The following is a 21,697-nucleotide window of genomic DNA, read 5'->3' as shown; positions in this document are numbered from 1 at the left end:
ATACGAAAAACGACTCTGGCAATTGGTGTTATCAGCATATGTAAAAGTGTAGGTGAAAACCTAAAAAAGCTTTTCTCAGCAGCAGTAGTATAGGGGTTCCAGATCCGGCCGATACGCCTGAGGCTCTAAAGATTTACTATGTATACGAGTGAACATAATTTGCATAACCAGTTTACTTAGCAACCAGATCCGGTAATGACCATCCGTAGCAAGCAGATTTCCTACGGATATAAGCGGCACACCTCATTCACATATTCTAGCCGTACTAAGAGCAAGTTCCTTTCTTAATATTCCTCGTAACCCCGTTTTCTCAAGTTGTAGTACACATCTATTTTCAATCACAACGTTATATTTTGACTTGATCCATACCCCAACACCATGCAATACTTTTCATTAGGCTATGTTGTATCATTTCAGAACAAGTTCTTTTCTTAATATTGCTCCTTTAAAAAAACAAGAAATCATATTCAGCATTTGTTTCGTAGGAAGTGTTTTGAATATAATTTTTAAATCTTTTTTTTTGTTTTTTTTTGTTTTTAAGTTTTGTTTATTCATTTTTGTATTTTTTTTCATTTTTAAATTTGTTTTCATTTTTTGTTATTTTTTAATTCTTAAATTTGCTTTTATTTTTCGTCATTTTAATTTCTTATCTCTTTTATTTTTAAATTTGTTTTTATTTTCGCTCTTTTTTATTTTTCGTTATGTTTTTTCATTTTTAATTTTTTATTATTTGTCGTTAGTTTTTTGAATTTTTAAATTTGCTTTTAATTTTTTGTTATTTTGATATTTTTTTTCGTTTTTTCTATCATCACCATAACTACGTTAATAGTTAGTAATCCCGCCTTATATTTACTCAGTGAAGGAAAGTTATGATATTGTAACTGGTTTCATTAAACCCGAATACAAATTTATTCATAGAATTATCATTGAGTCACTGAATATTATCTACGGCTGGAATATGCAAATGAGGTGTACTGCTTGTATTCATAGGAGATCTGGTTGATAAGTCAACTGGTTATGCAAATTATGTTCTCGTTGGAATGTGCAAATGAGGTGTTCCATTCGTATCCATAGGAAATCTTTAGAGCCTCAGACTTTTCGGTCGGATCTGGAACCCCTATATTACCAGCAGCTATGCTCAAAGTTGAAAAACAAAAGAATATAATTTTCGAAAACCAACCTTTCGATTGTTATACCAGGACTCTAGACAGCAACCTTTCCCGTTGGAGGAGCGTCAAAAGCATTATTTGTTTACATGGGTCCTAACAAACCGTATCTTACCGCTTTTCTGGACAACAAACACGCATCAAACAGCAGCAGACATCAAATAAAATTAACACTGGTTGGTAAAAATATCTTTCCAGAAATAGCCCGCTGGCTGAATGGAATTTGTTTATGATAAGCAGCTCCGTGGTGCTCCTAGAGCCCTAGCAAACAGCTTGGATGATGGAATCCACGATAAATCACGGCCACCAAAGTTCTACTGGGCAAAATAGATGACAGCTATGGAAGCCTTACTGAACTCATGAAAATGTTTCCATGAAAAGACTTAGATCCCGCGCAGCCCAGAGTCCTCCAAACTCTTTTTGGCCAGGAATTAGGCTAAAAGCAAGAAAGTCATTGATCGTAACATTTAGAATTTTTTTTTCGTCAAAGTAATGTTTTGAAATCGGTATTTCCAACTCTCTGGTCAGTTAGCCAGTAGGTTTCGACATTGCCACCAAATGTTGCTACAGTGGAAAGAAGTTTCTGTAAACTAAAACTGTCAATAAAAGCTCAATAGTAACCAAAACTCTAAAAAACAGTATTTTGATACCAATAAATATATCAAAAGAATTGCCTTTTTATACTGATAGTAGTATCCCCTCCATTGAATCAAGCAGACTCATACGGACTACTCCTTTCTTCCATAGGTCCAAGAACAATTTTTAACGGTGATTTCCTCTTTTGGTGACCAGGTATCGCAATTTTAGGCAAAATTTCAATCCATGGCAAGAGTTCAAGCATAATTACTTGGAATGTGGTCCGTAGAATGCAAAAGCTTTAATGATAAGTTCCTAGCCCCTTGCACCTGTATCTAGGCAAATTCCCACCCTTGGCAAGAGTTCAAAGGTTTGGTGGCACACTCTTTTTCCTGTTACTAGGCAAAATCATGTCTAATGAAACTCAGAGAGGAAAGAAAATAACAAAAAGAAAAATAAAATCAAAGAAGGTGAAAAAACGAGGATTTTGTCAGCCAGTGGCAAACTATGAAGAAGAAGAAATAAGCAAATATTTCAACAAGGACCTCCACCGAGTCTTCCTCAGTGCTAAGCAAAAAAGAAAGAAAAGAAAAAGAAACCAACGAAAATCGAACCTTTCGAAGTTTACTTTCCAGCGACAGAACAGAAACTAAATTAGAACCAGGTTGGAATCAATGAAAAAGAAATCTACCAAGAAAATTGGGCAATAATCCTTTGTCTTACCATGCCTTTGGCTGGCCTACAAATTCGTTCATCATTTGATGTGCAAAAAGGTTCTCTCAAGTTATACCGGGTGGAAATATTAATTGAGTCCTTCAAAATTAAACTGTCGTAAATTGGGCTTACTGAAATATCTCCAGTATCTCTATTTATTGCTAAATTTTGGTTCATGTATTTTTTTATCTCAATTACCTCTTTAAAAGTTTGTGGCTGTACAATTATATAACACAATTATTATATTCATATAATATAATTGGACGGCGCCAGTTGTAGTTTTATATACAATCTTTAAATTAGGAGGCAGCCATCTAGGTATATTAGATATCTCATGATTTAGTTTCCCAACAAAGTGTAAATCTTTAGTTGCTGCCACTATAAGAATATTGGTAGTATAAGTATTTGTGTTATGTTCATATCCAATAGTCATTCCCCGCAACTGCTCATAGGACATTGGTGTCATCAACATGGATTGTATATAACTTGGAAAATTTGAAAGATTACTGCTCGTGCTCACCACCGTTCCATTTATATAGACTCTTATTTGTCGAAATAGATTATTTAGTACACAATTTTTGTAGGATAACTCGGCGGCACTTGGTTTTTCATTGTTCGAATTTTTAACAATGATAGTTAAATCTATAAATGTCTAATTCAACTCGATAAATTAGTCTTCATTAGAATAAATTTGAAAACTGACATTTTCAGAGAGTGGTTGTTGCGGGTAAACCTGTTCATAGTATCCATGTTTTAAACTGACATATACATTTTCCTCGTTGAAAAAATTTAGAGAGGAGGTAACTGAAGGGTGAGAATCTTTATGTGGTAGATATGCCATCTTAGGAAAAGAAATCTTTTTTGGATCTTTTTATTTTCTTTGATGCTTTACGCTTTTTAAACCTTTTCTAAACCTTCCTATTTAAACCTTTTACCCGTTGTTTCAATCGCTCGCCGAGTGATTGTGCGCTTGACCTGAGATTTTGCAAAACACTTTCTTGAATATCTTTCCTAGAGCCCGAATCATGTAATGTAGAGGACGCAAAATCCGTTACAACCGTTGCAAGAGATTTTCTAGCCAAGGGAAGTGCAGAGCGAAAAAGCTTAGCAAACCAACTGCCGAGACCGTACCCGGACATTGACGAACGACCCCTATAATAGTCCTTGCTATTTCCCAACTGGCGTTTTCCAAGAGTAGCATTATAGCAATCAACATCAGGACATACAAACTGAGTTCTATTATCCATTTGACTGAATGGGTCGAAAATGACGTGTAATTACAGCAAAACCTTTTGTTATTTCGAGAGGATCACCCAATTTAATTCTCAATGCTAACTGACAGAGCTCCAAATACGAAGTATTGACTCGAACGTATTGAAGGTGCTTTATATTGTAGTGGTGAATATGGTCATTAGAGGTTTTTCGTTCAAGAACACGTAGGAGGGGGACATTGGTATTACCAACTCTTGATCTCTCGACAAAGGATGCATAAAGAAATATACAACTGTCCGAAGAGAAACGGGTGGATACTCTGCGAAAATGACACAATTCAATCCACTAGCGATTCCTGCACTTTTACAGTTGATTATATTATGTTTTGAACCAAGCACTTCTCTTAGATTATCATTGATAATAACCTTTTCATTGTCAATGGGCGAACTCATGTAGATTTTCCCCTCTTCCTTTGAATAATTTAATTGAAAGGCGCCATTTTTTACGAGCGGTAATTTTTTGTTGATTGCAAGACACAATTCGTTCATGCTCCGAAACTCCTTATATGATAATGTGGCAAAGGGGTTTTCAAATGAATTCATATTTTGAATCACATATTGATCGTCAACAATTGGCCAATCATGGGGTCTAATTTTTATCTTATATGTATGATCCTTTCTTAGGATATCATATCTGTTTTTAAGAATACAATCTACAAGAGCCACTTAATACCTTCCCTCAAATTTAATGGCAGGGGAGAATTTTGTACAAAAATCGCTCGTTTTATTCAAATCGTCATATAGAGGACCAGATACATTGGACATGAATGCTACGTAAGAATGTTCAGATATCATGAACCTCTTCAGCAGGTACTCACACATCAAAATCAGGATTGTATCTTAGACAGCGAAAATAAAACTGTTTTTTGCCCTTATGTGTACGAGTCTTTAATACTTTTTCAATTTGATACATTCCAGTGCTTTTAACTTTTTGTAACTCATAATCATAAAATCCGACAAGAATCTCTTCAACTATCATATCACGAAGCCGATATGTCATAGGTTTAGCGTCTAGTATTTTTGACACTTTAAAAAGTTCAGTATACCACAAGTAATTTCTCTTTTCAAAAACTTTTCTTGTACGATTGATTCAAACACCATCACCAACATTAAATTTTTTCTTTCCTGCCTTTTCACTAGAATACTGTTTAAGGAAATGTTCACTCTAATGAATTTCCTTAGGGCTAGTATTGAACAAGGATTGATGAGGACGTTGGTTTTCCATTTGCATGATTTTATCTAAATCATGAATAAATGCAGTTGTATATTTTTCAATGTGCAATATTTTAAAATGAGAAGTTTAATAGTTCGTGTCAAAAATTATGCTAATGCTACTTTTAAAGAACTATGCCTATGATAGAGTAATGTATTATATTTCAATAAAATTTGGTTTGTTTGAGGATTAACAAATTCACTTCCACGGTCTGTTTGAAATTTTATATATGAATCTTGTTCAAAGATGGTTTCAAGGGCTTTAGCAACTTCATTGCCTCTCTTTGACCGCAATGGAACTGCATATGTATACCAACTAAAAACACCCATTGTGAGTATAATATACTTATAGGGTTTATTATAACGACTTTGAATTATGTCTAGAGTCAAAGGATCTGGTTGTAATATATGTTGAGGGTAAAAGGCTTTAGTTTTTCGATAGTAACGACACCTAGTCCTATGATTTCAATGAAGAGTAAAACTGGATTCCTTTTGCAAATACTCTTTTGCTAGCTTCTTTTCAATCCCGATAACCTGTGCAAGTGTTGAGGGGGAACTTAAACTTCCTGGTTCTCCAATATTTTCATAAACACATTTTAAATTTTGATCCATTTTGATCGTAACCGCCGCTATCCTTTTGTATACTACCAGTTGAATCAATACGTCTTCGCTTTTGTCTAGTTACCGGTGTCAAATCACCAGTAGGTGTGCTTTCCAAGAAAGATTTAAAATCATCTACTATCTTTAATAGACTATGTTCTCTTAATTTCTTTAGAATATGCTTGTTACCGATAAGACTTTTAGGAAAATTTGACGACTTTAAAAAATAGTATAAATGCCCGTCAAAGGATTCGACTCTTTTAAGATTTGCAATCAGATAAGATAATAAATCAATTAAATTGTAAGGCTTGTCCTGGATTATAACTTAATTCTTTTTTTTCTGATCAATTTGTTCATTTTCAGCGAGATACGTCAAGAGTCTTTTACTTTGTTCACGATAGGATTGAGGCAAAAAGTCTACAACACTTGTTATTAAACCTTCCTTTTCGGTGTTTCACTGTTACCAGAAGGTTGATAAATGACATTGACTTTCAGTGTCTTTTCACGATAAGGTTTATGTTTATTGACACGACGAAGAGCATTTTGAAGCAAAACTAATTTTTCATCATCAGCAATTGGTTCAGTGACAAAAATTTATCAAGATTATCTTCAAAGTGCTCTTTGGGCGAAAGAGCAAGTTCAAAGGGCGTCAATTTATAGGGTTTAGCCATTTCTAGAGAAAAATGTTTACAAGTCCGGCGATTATCGATAGTAACACTGAAAAGAAATTACCACCTGTTTGAACAAGACGTTTTCTTTTGCAGTTTGGTTTTTTTTGCAAGCTAGAGCATGTACAAGTTAACGATGTTCTTTCTATGTTGTCTAACCTGTTGTGACAGTTGAATATTACCCTCCGTTAAATTTAAACAAAGTTCCGACAAGAGATTGATAAATTCCTTGTCAACACCATGCTTGAGTATTGCTTTTCTAAGTCGTGGTTTTGAATTGGCTAGCACGGAAAAGAAATGCTGTTGTTCATGTAGCTTCTTCAATTTCATGATTGCGACTAATGAACTTTTTTACTATTCATGGGTAGATATACAGTAATTTCATTATCGAAAATATCAGTGACTACACGCAACTCTTAGGGTGTGTTTTGATTCAGATCTAATAATTTGAAACCATAAGGTTTATTAGTCGCTTGACTGTATGCGGAAAGTAAAAATTTAGGTTCACCAGGATAATTTTTTTTGTTAGGAGAACTTGAATCGGGAACAACTCTATAGATGATATAGTAGGTACAATTAAAAGCAAGTGTTCTCATGCATTTACTCTGATGAAAAAGATTATGGAGAACAACAGTTACAGATCTTTTTTCGTGATGGGGCCGAACAGTAAACAATTGTAACATTTTCCACGACCATTCTTCAATATTTTCAGCTAAATCGTCAATAATCAACCACGAGTTTGGCACAATACTAGTAAAGACGTCAAGTCCTTGTATGAATTTTATGCTTGGATCAATCTTGTTTATTTTATCATAAGATTCTTGCCATGTGCTATACCAATTATAGATATTTTTTTGGGTTCTCTAAAAACATTTTATCACGGTTTTGAATTATTCTCATTAAAAGTGTCGTTTTGCCGGACATGGACAGTCCGCGAAGAAACGATCTGAAGGGTGTTTTAAATTGATACATACTCTTCCAATGCCAAAATGCAACTAACCTATCTTAACCTCAAACTGTTGAATAAATATTCAAAGGAAATAGAATACATGGTTTTTTTAATTCACATAAAAATATATTTACAATTTAAACATTTTAAATAAAATGACGCTCGGAGGGGCAGACGCTCCTCCAGAGGACTCAGTGGTCAGTAACGTGGCGGGCATTGGATGGTACCCGCGATACCTGGAAGGTCCCGCGGCTAGTAATAAGCATTTTAAAATAAAACACAAAATAAACACTTTAAAATTACCGCTTTGCGCAATGAAATTGAAAAAATTTAACGACTATATATAAAAAAAAGGCAGTGTTGAGCTGTTGACGGAAATGGCCCCCCTCCCCCTCCCACAACTATAGAGCTTTCTCCAGACCGAGGTGCTTTCTGTAATCTACACATTCAACTCGATCTGAAGTCAGGTAGTGACCATGTGATAGTACTCTCACCCCATCCTCGAGTACATAAACTTTATCCGATATGGTTGGCAAGGCATTTTTTTTTCAACTCAAACTGTATAGTTTTAATATTTTAAAGAGCGAATGGCCATGACACTCGCTCTTGGAACTAAATTTTGCTCTATACAGTTCCTATAAACACTCATGCTAAAATTTTTCTTTACATAGTATGATGGCACTACTTTGGAGACTTTTTTGGTAGTCTCATTTTGCATTTCCACGCAGTAAACCTTTGGAGCGGGAAATACACCATGTGATACTAAGTCACTTCCCGTTTCGGATTTTAATTTTAATAACTGATTTGGGGCGTGACGTTTGACCAGCTCCGGATAGCGGGACTCATCCCAGTTCGTATAATCCATCCGAGAGCTAATGTACTCACCATTTTCCAAATCTTCCAATAAATTATTAGTTTTAACTTTTAACAATAAAGTATAGGTATCCCCATAAAAAGTTTGACTTTGTCCCTCCTTCAACCACTGGTGCTTACAGACATTGTAATAAAACTCCAAAATAAGTGTCTTTGATATTTCTAAAATGGCACTGCCAGTGGCAATGTTTTTGTTTAAAACAACATTTCTTTTTTCCTATGTAAGAGGACAATATTGGAGTCTATGATCGTGAGTGATGTGAAGTTTGGATCCGCAATGATTCGGGCACATTCTTTCGGGTCGGTCACAACTTCACAACGACTCCTGTTTTACACACTCTCACATATCTTACCAAAGGCCGAATTTAAAATGAGACTAAAGATCTCTTTTTAATCTTTGTTTTCGCTTGAGGCTGTTTGTTGACAAAGTGTCAACAAACGTCTTCGAATAAGGTTTTTGGTCAAATTAGAGGGCTTTATGAATTCCTTGTGACATTGAAACCGTTGGTAAGCATCCAGTGCAAAAGAACATGGTGTATAACAATATTTCGTTTCGGCTCCAGGTCGGCAATAAGCTTTTGTTTTGAAGGTGTCCAGTGCATGCCTTATTTCTCTACTAATGATAAATTGTAGGGACTTAGCGAGTCCCTATGCACCGGTCTATTAATGCACGGAAAAACAAAATCTTTTACTAAGTCATGAAAATCCAGAGAAATTTCGCCATCAATTTCGAAAAACCATCCTTGTGGTCCATTTTCCTCAACAGTGTGAATATTGGGGAAATCTGGAGCAGAAGGATTTTCAAGCCATTGGTAATTCCCACACGGCAAATAAAAGTAAGACATTGCCGTCGGATAAAGAGAATTCATATCCAAGAAAACGGCATCCGACTTTTTACCGGTGTGTTGTCTAGTCGGGTCGGTTTCAACGATACAATCCACTTGGAAAACATACCCTCCCCGCATGTATCTCTCTACAAACAAGTGCTGATCCACGTCGGTGATCAGACCTATTTCTGCTGCGCTAATTTTAAGAATTAAATCCATCACAAGATGAGGAGTGGAAAATTAATGCCATAAATCCAACCCGAATTCTTCTTGAACTTTGTCCGTGTTTTTACAGACAATGTCCAACAATGTCAATACATCACCTTCCAGGTACATTTTACGATAATCCCACCCTTTTGTTGCACCGTCCCTCTGCTCAAACACTCTTGGCAAATTTATAGTTGGCATTGGTTCATTGACAATCCCGAAGTCATAAAAACTCTTATGATCATTAAACTTTGCGATGGGTGGTAATTTTTCCTCACTTAGCTTCGAGGCAGAGCTTTATTACTCGTACGGGTATATGCCCTTGCACGTTAATAAATAATACAGTTCCTCATCTGGAAAGTGCTGTTTGAGGAGGGGGAAACTATTAAAATCATCATTTTTTTGTTCTTGAATGAGTTGGCTTAGAGATTTAGGGAAGAAACTAAAAGAATCAAGGAAACGGATTTTATTCCAACATGTATTACCATTGTCAATTTTTTGCTATTTAAATTCTAAGACTAGCAGCTTTTCAGATGATTTCGGTATGATGTTATACTAAAAAGAACCATCTACTCATGGGCCATCTACAACTTTACCTTTCAGCAATCGTGCCAGCGCTGGTAATATGAATTTCGTTGTTGGAATTGTGCATGTAAACCGGTAAAAAGTATTGTACTAACTTACTTTGTACTTGTAGCAGGACTCAAGCATCTCCGCTCTCCCTGGCGTCCAATACCTTCGTCATTGTAGTAAGCCAAGAGTCTCGGTCGTTTGCGAGTGGCTCAATCAAATCGAGCCAGAACTTTTCCCATCTTCGTTCATACTTCTTGAAGCCACCGATTGGGTCTAGGTCAGCCTTGATACAAGCAAGCCACGTTTTTTTGTCCCCCATGTCGGTTTTTCCATCCCGAAAGAGGTGTACATCTGAGGGCTTTATTGACAAAGGTGTGGTGTGGACGGTGAAGTGTTTGACCGAACCATCGGAGTCTTCTTTGTTTAATTATAGTGGCCAAATCAGAACGCTGATAGCATATTTTGCGGAATTCGACATTGCTGACACGATCACGGAGTTTAGTGTCAATGATTATCCTTAAACACGAATGGTCAAATATTTTGAAGGCTTGAATGTCGGATGCTTTTATAGTCCATGTCTCACAGCCGTATAGTAAGCCAGACCGAACAAGGGCCTGGTAAATCCTTATTCTTGTCTTCAGACGAACATATTTCTGGTTCCATAGAGATTGATTTAGCTGGGTGAAGACTCCAGTTGCTGAAGCAATTGTTGACTGTATTTCTTATGTGCATCCTCCTATTGGGTCTACCAGAGAGCCTAGGTATTTAAATTCATGTATCTCGTCTATGGGCGACCTTTCTACTAAAATTGGGGGGGGGGGGTCTTAAGATGATATACCGGACGCCATGACTTTTGTCTTCAGGGAGCTTATTTTCAGGCAAACCAGAGAGGATTCTTCAGCCACCTTCGATAGCATAGATTGGGCTTCTGGACGAGATTCAGCTAATAAGCAAATATCGTCGGCGTAGTCCAGATCGGTGATCACAAATTTAGGACTTACTTCAACGCCTGAAACAGTCGTCATTGCTCTGGTCATAATCCAGTCGATCACGAAATTAAATAAGACGGGAGACAATACATATCTCTGTCAGACACCTAAATGAATTTGGAACATCGAGGAGAGTTCTCCACCGATCTGAATTTGGGCTCGCGTTTGCTGATAGTATGCTTTGATAAGTCTGACTGTCTTGCCTGGTACCCCATCCTCTGTCATGGCCTTCCAGATTCCATCCCTTAGAACCAAACCAAAAGCTGTAATAAAGTCTATGAATAGAGACACTGTTGGTGTCTGGTGTTTTGCCCTGTGTTCAAGGGTTTGTCTTAAAACGAATAGTTGGTCAATTGTTCCCATGCCTGGGCGGAATCCCGCTTGATTGGGCCTTGTCTCTGCGTTGCGCTGGGTACAAAACGATTATGTAGCACTATGGCAAATATTTTTGTAGTAATGCATATGAGAGAAATCCCGCGATAATTGCTGCATTTTGTCTTAAGCCCGTTTTTGAAGACTGGAAGGAGGATAGAATCTCCCCAATCCTGTGGAACCATCTCTTCTTCCCATATACGACAATTTAGTTTATCAATCCTGATGACAAGTGCTGTCCCTCTATACTTGTAAAGTTCAGCCGGAATGGCATCAGAACCAGGGGCTTTATTGCTTTTAAGGCAATTGATTGCTTGTTGGACTTCATTTAACGTGGGGGGAGCCACATTCACGTCATTGTAAATACTGCTAGGAGAGTTTGGTTCCTGAAGGTCATTAGAGCTACGACTTGGATTGTGTCAGCATTGATTATCATCTATTGCTGTGGAGAGTTGGTGCTGGTTAAGTAGTTTGGTCAAAGTGCTCCTTCCAGCAATTTATTATTTCGGTATTATTCGAGAGTAACTTGCTGTTTTCATCTTTGACAGATGTACTAGTAGGCTTACGTGATTTACTTCTAATTGATTTTAGGAGCTGATACATCTTCCTAGTGTCTGATCTAGAGGTAACGGCTTCCATGTCTTCAGCGATTTTCTCCCAGTAATGGTTTTTATCATTCTTAGCCGACTGGTGGCATTTTCTTTTCAAGCGTTTGAATAACTCCGATTTTCTCTCCGATATCTGTTGCTTTTGCTCAGCCAACTGAATTCTTCGTGTTGACATCCACTTTTTGGATAGTCTTTTGCGGTATCCTATCGTAGCTTCCATAGCCTCGTGGATTGTTTACCGTATGGTCAACCACTCTTCATCCAAACTTTGAGTTTGCTCGTCGTTCGCTTGCACTTGGAGAGCTTCAAAGCGGTTAGACAACTCTAAGCAGAATGCCTGTCGTATATTAGGATCATCGAAGCGATTGGTATCAAATTTTCGTGGAGGTTTCCTCTTGGGGCGTGCTGCAAGCCGTAACTCTAGATCTAACTTGACTAGAAGATGATCTGCCCCGTGTTTCGAGCCAGTATCTGCTCCAATGTACGATCTACTATTCGTTACCATTGACTTCCAACGGCGGGACATGAGGATGTAATCAATCTGGCATTTTGCTCTACCGTCTCTTGAATGCCATGTGGCTCTGTGGCTGGGATTGTGTTTGAATAAGGTATTGGTAATGACTAAATCATTCGTCATGGCAAAGTGAAGAAGTCTTGATCCTCTGCTACATCTAGCTCCAAGACAGAAGTGGCCAATGGCAAACTCAGCATTGGATACTTTTCCCCCGATTGTGGCGTTAAAGTCACCTTCAATAAAGATGAGGTCTCGTTTTGTTACTTTCTTAAGCGTACAAGTTAGAACTTGGTAAAAAATATTTGCTTCACTCCCCGGTGCGTCTCTGGTTGGAGCATCAACTATAATAGCTGATATGTTGAATACGTGGCCTTTGAATCGTGCTCTTGCTACTCTATGTGAGATAAGTTCCCACTCTAGAAGTTACTTCGCTGATACGGGGCTTAAAATGATGCCCATTCCCCCATACGCAGATCCATCAAGGGACCCGGAGTTGAAAAAGGAGAAAGAAGCGTCATCCTCAGGAGTTCTAATCTCTGAGCCTTCCACAATGCCGTTGATTCGAGTTTCCGAGACACAGATTATGTCTATGTTGTAACGCAACAATTCCTCAGCGATAAACGACTGGGTCGTTAGGCATTTCATTGAGCAGACGTTCCAGGACCCTACACTGAGGGGTTGTCTATGTTTCCAAATTAGTACGTCAGCTTGCCAATTTTTCGGAGAAGGCGCTGATGAAACCTTCAACGCATCGATTGCCGGGAATGCCGTAGTATGGGCTTGCCAATTTTTCGGAGAAGGTGCCAATAAAAGCTTCAACGCATTGCTTGCCGGGGATGCCGTATTATGGGTTGGACTCTTTATATTGACTTGCTGCCTAACATTTAGATTCCACGATTTATGCTCAAACCCCTGAGAGTTACTTCCTCTTGATGAAATTTCTTCGAATAAATTATCATGGTTCCGGGCTTTCGTATCCCCCTCATTGATTTTTTTCTAACAAACCCAACGAATGTCTTGACTATATTCCTTGAAATAAAATCAGGAAATATACAATGGTGTTGTTCAAATTGTATTGTTTCATGAAATAAGTAAATGCTTTATTCAAAATACGAAATATTTTTATCGAAATACTATGTTGTTTGAAATAAAATGAGCAAATATGCAATGGTGTTTCTCATAATTATATTTTTTCATGAAATAAACAAATGCGCTATTCAAAATACCAAACATTTTATTCGAAATATTATGTTATTTGAAATAAAAGGAGAAAATATGCAATGTTTTGTACAAATCATGTTGTTTTATTAAAAAAGCAAATACGTTATTCAAAATATCTAACATTTTGTCCGAAAGATTATAATTCTGGAAATAAAATGTGGAAATGTACCATTGAATAGCTAAAATTGAATCGTCTCATTAAATAAGAAATTGCTTTATTCAAAATACCAAATATTTTATTTCAAATACATTGTTGCTTGAAATTAAATGAAGAAATACGCAATGTTATTTTTTAAACTGTATTGTTTCATGAAATAAGCAAATGCTTTGTTCAAAATACCAAATATTTTATTCGAAGTACTATATTCTTTGAAATTAAATGAGGAAATATGCAATGGTGTTCCTCAAATTGTATTGTTTCATAAAATAAGCAAATGTTTTATTCAAAATACCAAATATTTTTTTCGAAATACTATATTGCTTGAAATAATATGAGGAAATATGCAATAGTGGTGCTCAAACTGTATTGTTTCATGAAATAAGCAAATGCTTTATTCAAAATACCAAATTTTTTATTCGAAATACTATGTTGCTTGAAATACAATGATAAAACACGCAATGATGTTTCTCAAATTGTATTGTTTCATGAAATAATTAAATGTTGTATTCAAAATACCAAATATTTTATTCAAAATACTATGTTGCTTGAAATAAAATGAGCAAATATACAGTGGTATGACTAAAATTGTATTGTTTCATGAAATAAGCAAATGCTTTATTCAAAATACCAAATATTTTATTCGAAAAGCTATGTTGTTTGAAATAAAATGAGCAAATATGCAATAGTGTTTCTCATAATTATATAGTTTCATGAAATAAGCAAAGGTTTTATTCAAAACACCCAATATTTTATCCAAAATAATATGTTGCTTGTAACAAAACAAGGAAATATTCAATGGTGTTGCTCAAATTGTATTATTTCATGAAATAACCAAATGCTTTATTAAAAATAGCAAATATTTTTGCTATTAAATATGCAAATAATGTTGCTTGAAATAAAGTGAGGAAATAAGCATTGGTGTTGCTCAAACTGTATTGTTTCATGAAATGAGCAAATGCTTTATTCAAAATACCAAATTCTTTATTCGAAATACTATGTTGCTTGAAATAAAATGAGGAAATACGCAATGATGTTGATCAAATTGTATTGTCATAGGTAGTGCGATAGCGCTGCCTAAGTAAAGAACGTTGTGGGTGCAATGTTTTTTTTTCTTCTTCAGTCAGGCACTTCGTATCGAAGGAGTTTTCGTAGAAACTTCAAAAAGGGCTCATTCTAATTGGAAACTGGAGTGGCTAGTGCTCTTTTTAATACTCAAGTGATTGGAAGGCAACTAGCCCTCCTCCCCCTCCCATCATTCCCCCAAAAATATCCAATCAAAATTTTGAGATAGACATTTTATTCAGCGTAGTTGATTTCCAGATAGAAAATATGTTTTTGAGAAGGACACTCCCCAAAAACCCTCGGGGCAAGGGTTTTAAGTTATGCCCTGAGTGCATATAAGAACGATGTTGGCACAATGTACTATGAATTATTTTTCCCTTTAGAACAGGGCACTTCATATGGAAGGGGTCGTCGTAGAAACTTCAAAAAGGTCTCATTCGATTGGAAATTGAGAGTTCTAGTACCCTTTTAATAGTCGAAAGTAATTGGAGGGCAGCTACCCCCCTCCACGCCCATCATTTCCCCAAACACACCCAATAAAAGTTTTGAGGTAGCCATTTTGTTGAGCATAGTGGTTTCCAAATAGAAAATATATTTTTGAGGAGGAAACTTCCCCACAACCTTCAGGGCCAGGGTTTTAAGTAATGCCCTGGGGCCATATAAGGTTCTTATAGAAGGTGCTGTCGTAGAAATTTCAAAACAGGCTCATTCGATTGGAAATTTGAAGGGCTAGTTTCCTTTTTAATATTCAAAAGTAACTGGAGGGCAACTAGCCCCCCCACCCAACAATCCCCCAAACACATCCCATCACAAATTTGAGATTGCCATTTTGTTGAGCGTAGTTGATTTCCAAATAGAAAATATGTTTTTGAGGAGGAAACTTCCCCACAACCTTCAGGGCCAGGGTTTTAAATTATGCCCCTGGGCCATATAAGGTTCTTATAGAAGGCGCTGTCGTAGAAATTTCAAAACAGGCTCATTCGATTGGAAATTCAAAGGGCTAGTACCCTTTTTAATATTCAAAACTGACTGAAGGGTAACTACCTCCCCCCCCCCACCCAACATTCCCCCAAACACAGCCCATCACAATTTTGAGATTGCCATTTTGTTCAGCGTGGTTGATTTCCAGATAGAAAATATGTTTTTGAGGAGGATACTCCCCTGCAGTCCTCAAGGCAAGGGTTTTAAGTTATGCCCTGGGGGTATTTAAGGTTTTTATAGAAGACGTTGTCGTAGAAACTTCAAAAAAGGCTCATTCGATTAAAAATTCAAAGGGCTAGAGCCTTTTTAATAGTAAAGAGTGATGTGGGCACAATGTGTTTTTTCTTCTTCTTCTTCAGTCCGGCACTTCGTATCGAAGGAGTTACCGTAGAAACTTTGAAAAGACATCATTCGATTGGAAATTGGAATGGATAGTGCCCTTTTTTAATAGTCGAAAGTGATTGGAGGGTAACTAGCCCCCCCCCCTCCCATGCCCATCATTCCCCCAAACACATCCAATCAGAATTTTGAGATATCCATTTTGTTCAGTGAAGTTGATTTCCAGATAGAAAATATGTTTTTGAGGAGGACACTCCCCCACAACCCTCAGGGCAAGGATTATAAGTTATGCCCTGGGGGCATATAAGGTTTTCATTGAAATCTTCGTAGAAACTTGGAAAAGGGCTTATTCGATTTGAACTTCAAAGGGATAGTACCCTTTTTAATAGTCGAGAGTGATTTGAGGCCAACTAAGCCCCCCCCTCTCATGACCATCATTTCCCCAAACACATCCAATCAAAATTTTTAAGATAGCTGGTTTATTCAACGTAGTTGAATTTTTGGAAATTAAGTCTTTAAGGATGACAACCCCTCCCTCCACAGCCCTCAAGGCAAGGGTTGTAAGTTATGCCCTGGATATATAAAGTTTTATTGAAAGCGTTGGCTTAGAAACTTCAAAAGGACTCATTCAATTGGAAATTGAAAAGGCTAGTGCCTTTTTTAATAGTTGAAAGTGATTGGATATTGACTAACGCCTCTCTTATGCCCACCATTTTCCAAAACATATCCAATCAAAATTTTGAGATATCCATTTTGTTCAACGAAGTTGAACATTCTGGAAATTAGGTCTTTTAGGATGATAGCCCCCTCAGAACCCTAAGTGCAAGGGTTGTAAGTTATGACCTAGGGGCATATAAGGCTTATATAAAAAGTCTTTTTATAAATCATAGGCAGCACGATCGCGCTGCCTAAATAAAAAACGGGGACACTCGAGAACGAGAAAAGAAACGGGGACTAAGTAAAGAGGAGGACACATACCCACAACCCTCAGGGCAAGGGTTTTAAGTTATGCCTTGCGGGCATATATGAACGATGTTGGCTGGATGTATTATTTATTAATTATTTCCTTTAGAGCAGGACACTTTGTATCGAAGAAATTGTCGTGGAAACTTCGAAAAGCGCTCATTCAATTGGAAATTAGAGTTACTTGTGCCCTTTTTAATAGTCGAAAGTTATTGGAAGGCAACTAACACCCTTTTCACGCCCACCATTTCTCCAAACAAATCCAATCAAAATTTTGAGATAGCCATGTTGTTTTACGTAGTTGAAAGTTCTGGAAATTTGGTCATAGAGGATGACAACCATCCTAACAGACCTTAGGGTAAGGGTTGTAATTTATGCCCTGGCGGTATATAAGGTGTTTATAGAAAGTGTTGTCGATTCCAAAAGGGCTCATTCGATTTGAAATCGAAAGACCTAGAGCCATTTTTAATAGTCGAAAGTGATTGGAAGGGTTGACGTTTTTACAGTAAAGATCGCAGTGGGTATAATGTATTATTTTTTGTTGATGTTGTTTTTTAGACAAGGGCACTTTGTATCAAAGGATTTGTCGTGGGATCTTCGAAAAGGGCTTATTCGATTGAAAATAAAAAGGGCTGATACCCTTTTTATTAGTCGTAAGTGATTTGAAGGCATCTAATCCCCCTTCCACTCTCACCCTCCCACGCCCACCCTCGCATTTCTGCTCTTAAAATTTAACCAAATAAAAATAGCGTAAGGGTATCCATGCTATCAAAGAAAGTAAACAGATTTTTTGGCGAATGGTATCAACTTTTCCATTTCAGGTCAACTAGAGGAGGTATGAAACTAAATTAAACAGTATTATTGGTGTCCAGATTTTAAAAGGGTGTATTTTTTTAAAAATTGCTGAAAATTTTTCTCCAGCATACAAATAGCAGGCCAAAATATAAAGTCTTTAAAAACGAAAAGACTTTAATTATTATTGTCTTTTTCCCTGAAAAGACTATGTACATATAAAACGAACAGAAATTAATTTTAAAAAATTTCCACAAAATAAGATTTTCATAGAAAAGTAAAGAACTCCATTAAACAAAAAATGAGCAAAAATAAAACCAAATAGTGTACCAAGCATGAAACTACCACAAATCAGCATCGATAAATAAATGAAACCCAAAAGGAACAGAAATTACAATAAATCACCGAGTCAAACTCAAAACGAGGAGAAATTAACATAAGTTGGGCTCAAAACCCCTATGCCTTCCCAAGGCCAGAACCTAATTTGTACTTTACTGCAAAAAATACAAATGAATGGGCATTGTCAGTTTAATATACATTTACTGATATTTAGTAATCAATATCTTAATATTATTTGATTAATTAAAGTTATAAAAGTAAAAACATTTATATTTTTTTCAGATAGGTTCAAATTATGTTCTGTCCTTGATACAATGGTGATGCAATGGTTTTGCTCAAATTATATTGTTTCATGAAAAAAGCAAATGTTTTATTCAAAATACCAAATATTTTATTCGAAATACTATGTTGCTTGAAATAAAATGAGAAAATATTCAATGGTGAAGCTCAAATTGTATTGTTTCATGAAATAAACAAATATTTTATTCAACATGCCTAATATTTTATTCGAGATTTTATGTTGCTTGAAATAAAATGAGCAAATGTGCAATAGTGTTGTTTCAAATTATATTGTTTCATGAAATAAGCAATTGCATATTTCCTCCTTTTATTTCTAGCAGCATAGTAATTTGAATAAAATATTCTGTATTTTGAATAAAACATTTGCTTATTATACATAACACCATTGCATACATAAATATATTTTGTATGCATAATATTTTGTTTGCATACATAACCATTGCATACATAAACACCATTGCATATTTCCTCCTTTTATTTCTAGCAGCATAGTAATTTGAATAAAATATTTGTTATTTTGAATAAAACATTTGCTTATTTCATGAATTAATATAATTTAAGCAGCACCATTGCATATTGAATCATTTTATTTCAAGCAACAAAGTATTTAGAGTGAAATATTTGGTATTTTTAATAAAGTATTTACTTATTACATGAAAAAATACAGTTTGAGCAACACAATTGCATATTTCCTCATTTTAGTTCAAGCAATATCGTTTTTCAATGAAAATATTTGGTATTTTGAATAAAGTATTTGCTTGTTTTATGAAACAGTAAAATTTGAGCAACATCATTGCATATTTCCTAATTTTATTTCAAGCAATATAGTATTTCGAAGAAATTATTTGGTACTTTGAATAAAGCATTTGCTTATTTTATGAAACAGTAAAATTTGAGCAACATCATTGCATATTTCCTCATTTTATTTCAAGCAACATAGTATTTCGAATAAAATATTTGAGCAACACCATTACATACTTTGCACTTTACTGAAAAAATACAAATGAATGTGCATTGTCAGTTTAATATACATATACTGATATTTAGTCATCAAAATGTTAAAACTATTTGATTTATTAAAGTTATAAAAGTAATAACACTTATATTTTTTGGGTTTTATTTATTTATCGATGCTGATTTGTGGTAGTTTCTCGCTTGGTAGATTGTTTGATTTTATTTTCGCTCATTTTTTGTTTAATGGAGTTCTTTACTTTTCTATGAAAAACTTATTTTGTGGAAAGTTTTTTTTAATTTATTTCTGTTCGTTTTATATTGACTTAGTCTTTTCAGGGAAAAATAAAATAATACTTTAAATCTTTTCTTTTTATTAACACTTTATAGTTTGGCCTGGTATTTGTATACTGGAGAAAAATTTTAAGCAATTTTTAACAACATAGACCCTTTTAAAAATCTGGACACAAATAGTACTATTTCCTTAAGTTTCATACCTCCTCTAGTTGACCTGAAATGGAAAACTTGATATCATTCCCAAAAAATCTGTTTACTTTCTTTGATAGCTTGGATACACTTACGCTATTTTGATTTGGTTAAACTTCAAGAGCAGAAGCAGCCCCAAAAGTTTGAACATAATACCCTCAGTCGTTCTTGGGATACTGCTGAGACGCCTTATTGGGAATTACCATTAACACAGTTAATTTTGATTTAATCTTATGGTAACATTTAGTTTTTAAACATAATTTCAAATGGGAGGGTGGGCGTGGGAGGGGGATTAGTTTCCCTCCATTACTTTTGACTATTAAAAAGGGCATCAGCCCTTTCTATTTTCAATCGAATGAGCCCTTCTCGAAGTTCCTACGACAACTCCTTTGATACAAACAACAACAACAACTACAAAAAAAAACAATACATTATATCCGAATCGATCTTTACTATAAAAATGTCAAGCCTTCCAATTACTTTCGACTATTAGAAAGGGCACTAGGCCTTTCGAATTCCAATCGAATGAGCCTTATCAAGTTTCTACGACAACACTTCCTGTAAACACCTTATATGGCCCCAGGGAGTAAATTACAAATCTTATCCTAAGGGCTGTGAGGGTGGTTGTCATCCCCTAAGACCTAGTTTCCAGAAATTTCAACTACGTTACACAAAATGGCTATCTCAAAATTTTGATTGGATGTTTCTGAGTAAATGGTGGGCGTGAGAGGGGTGTTAGTCTTTCTACAATCACTTTCAACTACTAAAAAAGGCACTAGCCCTTTCAATTTCCAATCAAATGAGCCCTTTTGAAGTTTCTACGACAACGCTTTCAATAAAAACCTTATATTTCCCCAGGGGATAATTTACAACCCTTGCCCTGAGCGCTGGGTGGGGGGGTTGTCATCCTCACAGACCTGGTTTCCAGAACATTCTACTACGTTGAACAAAATGTGTATCTGAAAATTTTGATGGGATGTGTTTAGGGGAATGCTTGGCGTGAGAGAGGGGTTAGTTACCATCCAATCACTTTCAAGTATTAAAAAGGGCACTATCCCTCTCAATTTCGAATTGAATGAGCCCCTTTCAAAGTTTTACGACAACTCTATCATTTAAAACCTTATATGCCCCCTGGGCATAACTCACAACCTTTGCCATGGGGACTCTCGGGGGTTTGTCATCCTTAAATACATAATTTCCAGAACTTTCAACTACGTTGAACAAAACGGCTATCTCTAAGCTTTGATTGAATGTGTTTGGGGAAATGGTGGGCGGGAAAGGGGGATTAATTACTCTCCACTCACTTTCGACTATTAAAAAGGGCAATATCAATTTCCAATCAAATGAGCCCCTTTTGAAATTTCTACAACAACTTTCTATTTAAACCTTATATGCCCCCAGGGCAAAACTTACAACCCTTGCCCTTAAAGCTCTGATGGGTTTTTATCCTAAAAGACCTAATTTCCAGAACTTTCGACTACGTTGAACGAAATGGATATCTCAAAATTTTGATTGGATGTGTTTGGGGAAATGGTTGGCGTGAGAGGGGGGTTAGTTGCCCATTTCAATAAAAACCTTATATGCCCCAAGGGCGTAGCTTATAACCCTTGCCCTGAAGACTATGGGGAGAGTGTCCTGCTCAAAGGTATAATTTCCTGAACTTTAAACTTCGTGGAACAAAATGGCTATCAAAAAATTTTGATTGGATATGTTTGGGGAAATGGTGGGCGTGGAAGGGGTGTTAGTTGCCTTCCAAACACTTTCGACTATTAAAAATGGCACTAGCCATTTATATTTCCAATAGAATGAGTCATTTTTTAAGTTTCTTCGCCGACGCTTTCAGTGAAAGCCTTATATGCCCCCAGGGCATAACTTACAGCCCTTGCCCTGAGGGCTGTGGGGGAGTGTCCTCTTCAAAAACATAATTTCTATCTGGAAATCCAAAACACTGAATAAAATGGATATCAAAAGTTTTTGATTGGAT

At 36.0% G+C, this 21,697-nt stretch overlaps 2 protein-coding genes across 2 annotated transcripts in view; both read right to left on the bottom strand.

Moving 5' to 3' along the window:
* LOC148956084 (uncharacterized) overlaps positions 1–10,661 on the bottom strand; it is a 53,855-nt gene extending 43,194 nt beyond the window's left edge. Inside the window, exon 1 of the mRNA XM_089097536.1 lies at positions 10,475–10,661. Coding sequence (XP_088953662.1) covers positions 10,475–10,661 — 187 coding nt within the window. The remainder of the gene's footprint in view (positions 1–10,474) is intronic.
* LOC148956083 (mitochondrial import receptor subunit TOM70-like) overlaps positions 1–21,697 on the bottom strand; it is a 390,465-nt gene that overhangs the window by 328,707 nt on the left and 40,061 nt on the right. The gene's annotated exons all lie outside the window — the stretch shown is intronic.

Source organism: Artemia sp. Qi Xiang Cuo, chromosome 1, assembly GCF_049724085.1.
Source record: "Artemia sp. Qi Xiang Cuo chromosome 1, ASM4972408v1, whole genome shotgun sequence".
NCBI lineage: Eukaryota > Metazoa > Arthropoda > Branchiopoda > Anostraca > Artemiidae > Artemia > Artemia sp. Qi Xiang Cuo.
The sequence above is the reverse complement of the archived record's forward strand: the minus strand, read 5'-3'. Positions and strand labels throughout refer to the sequence as shown.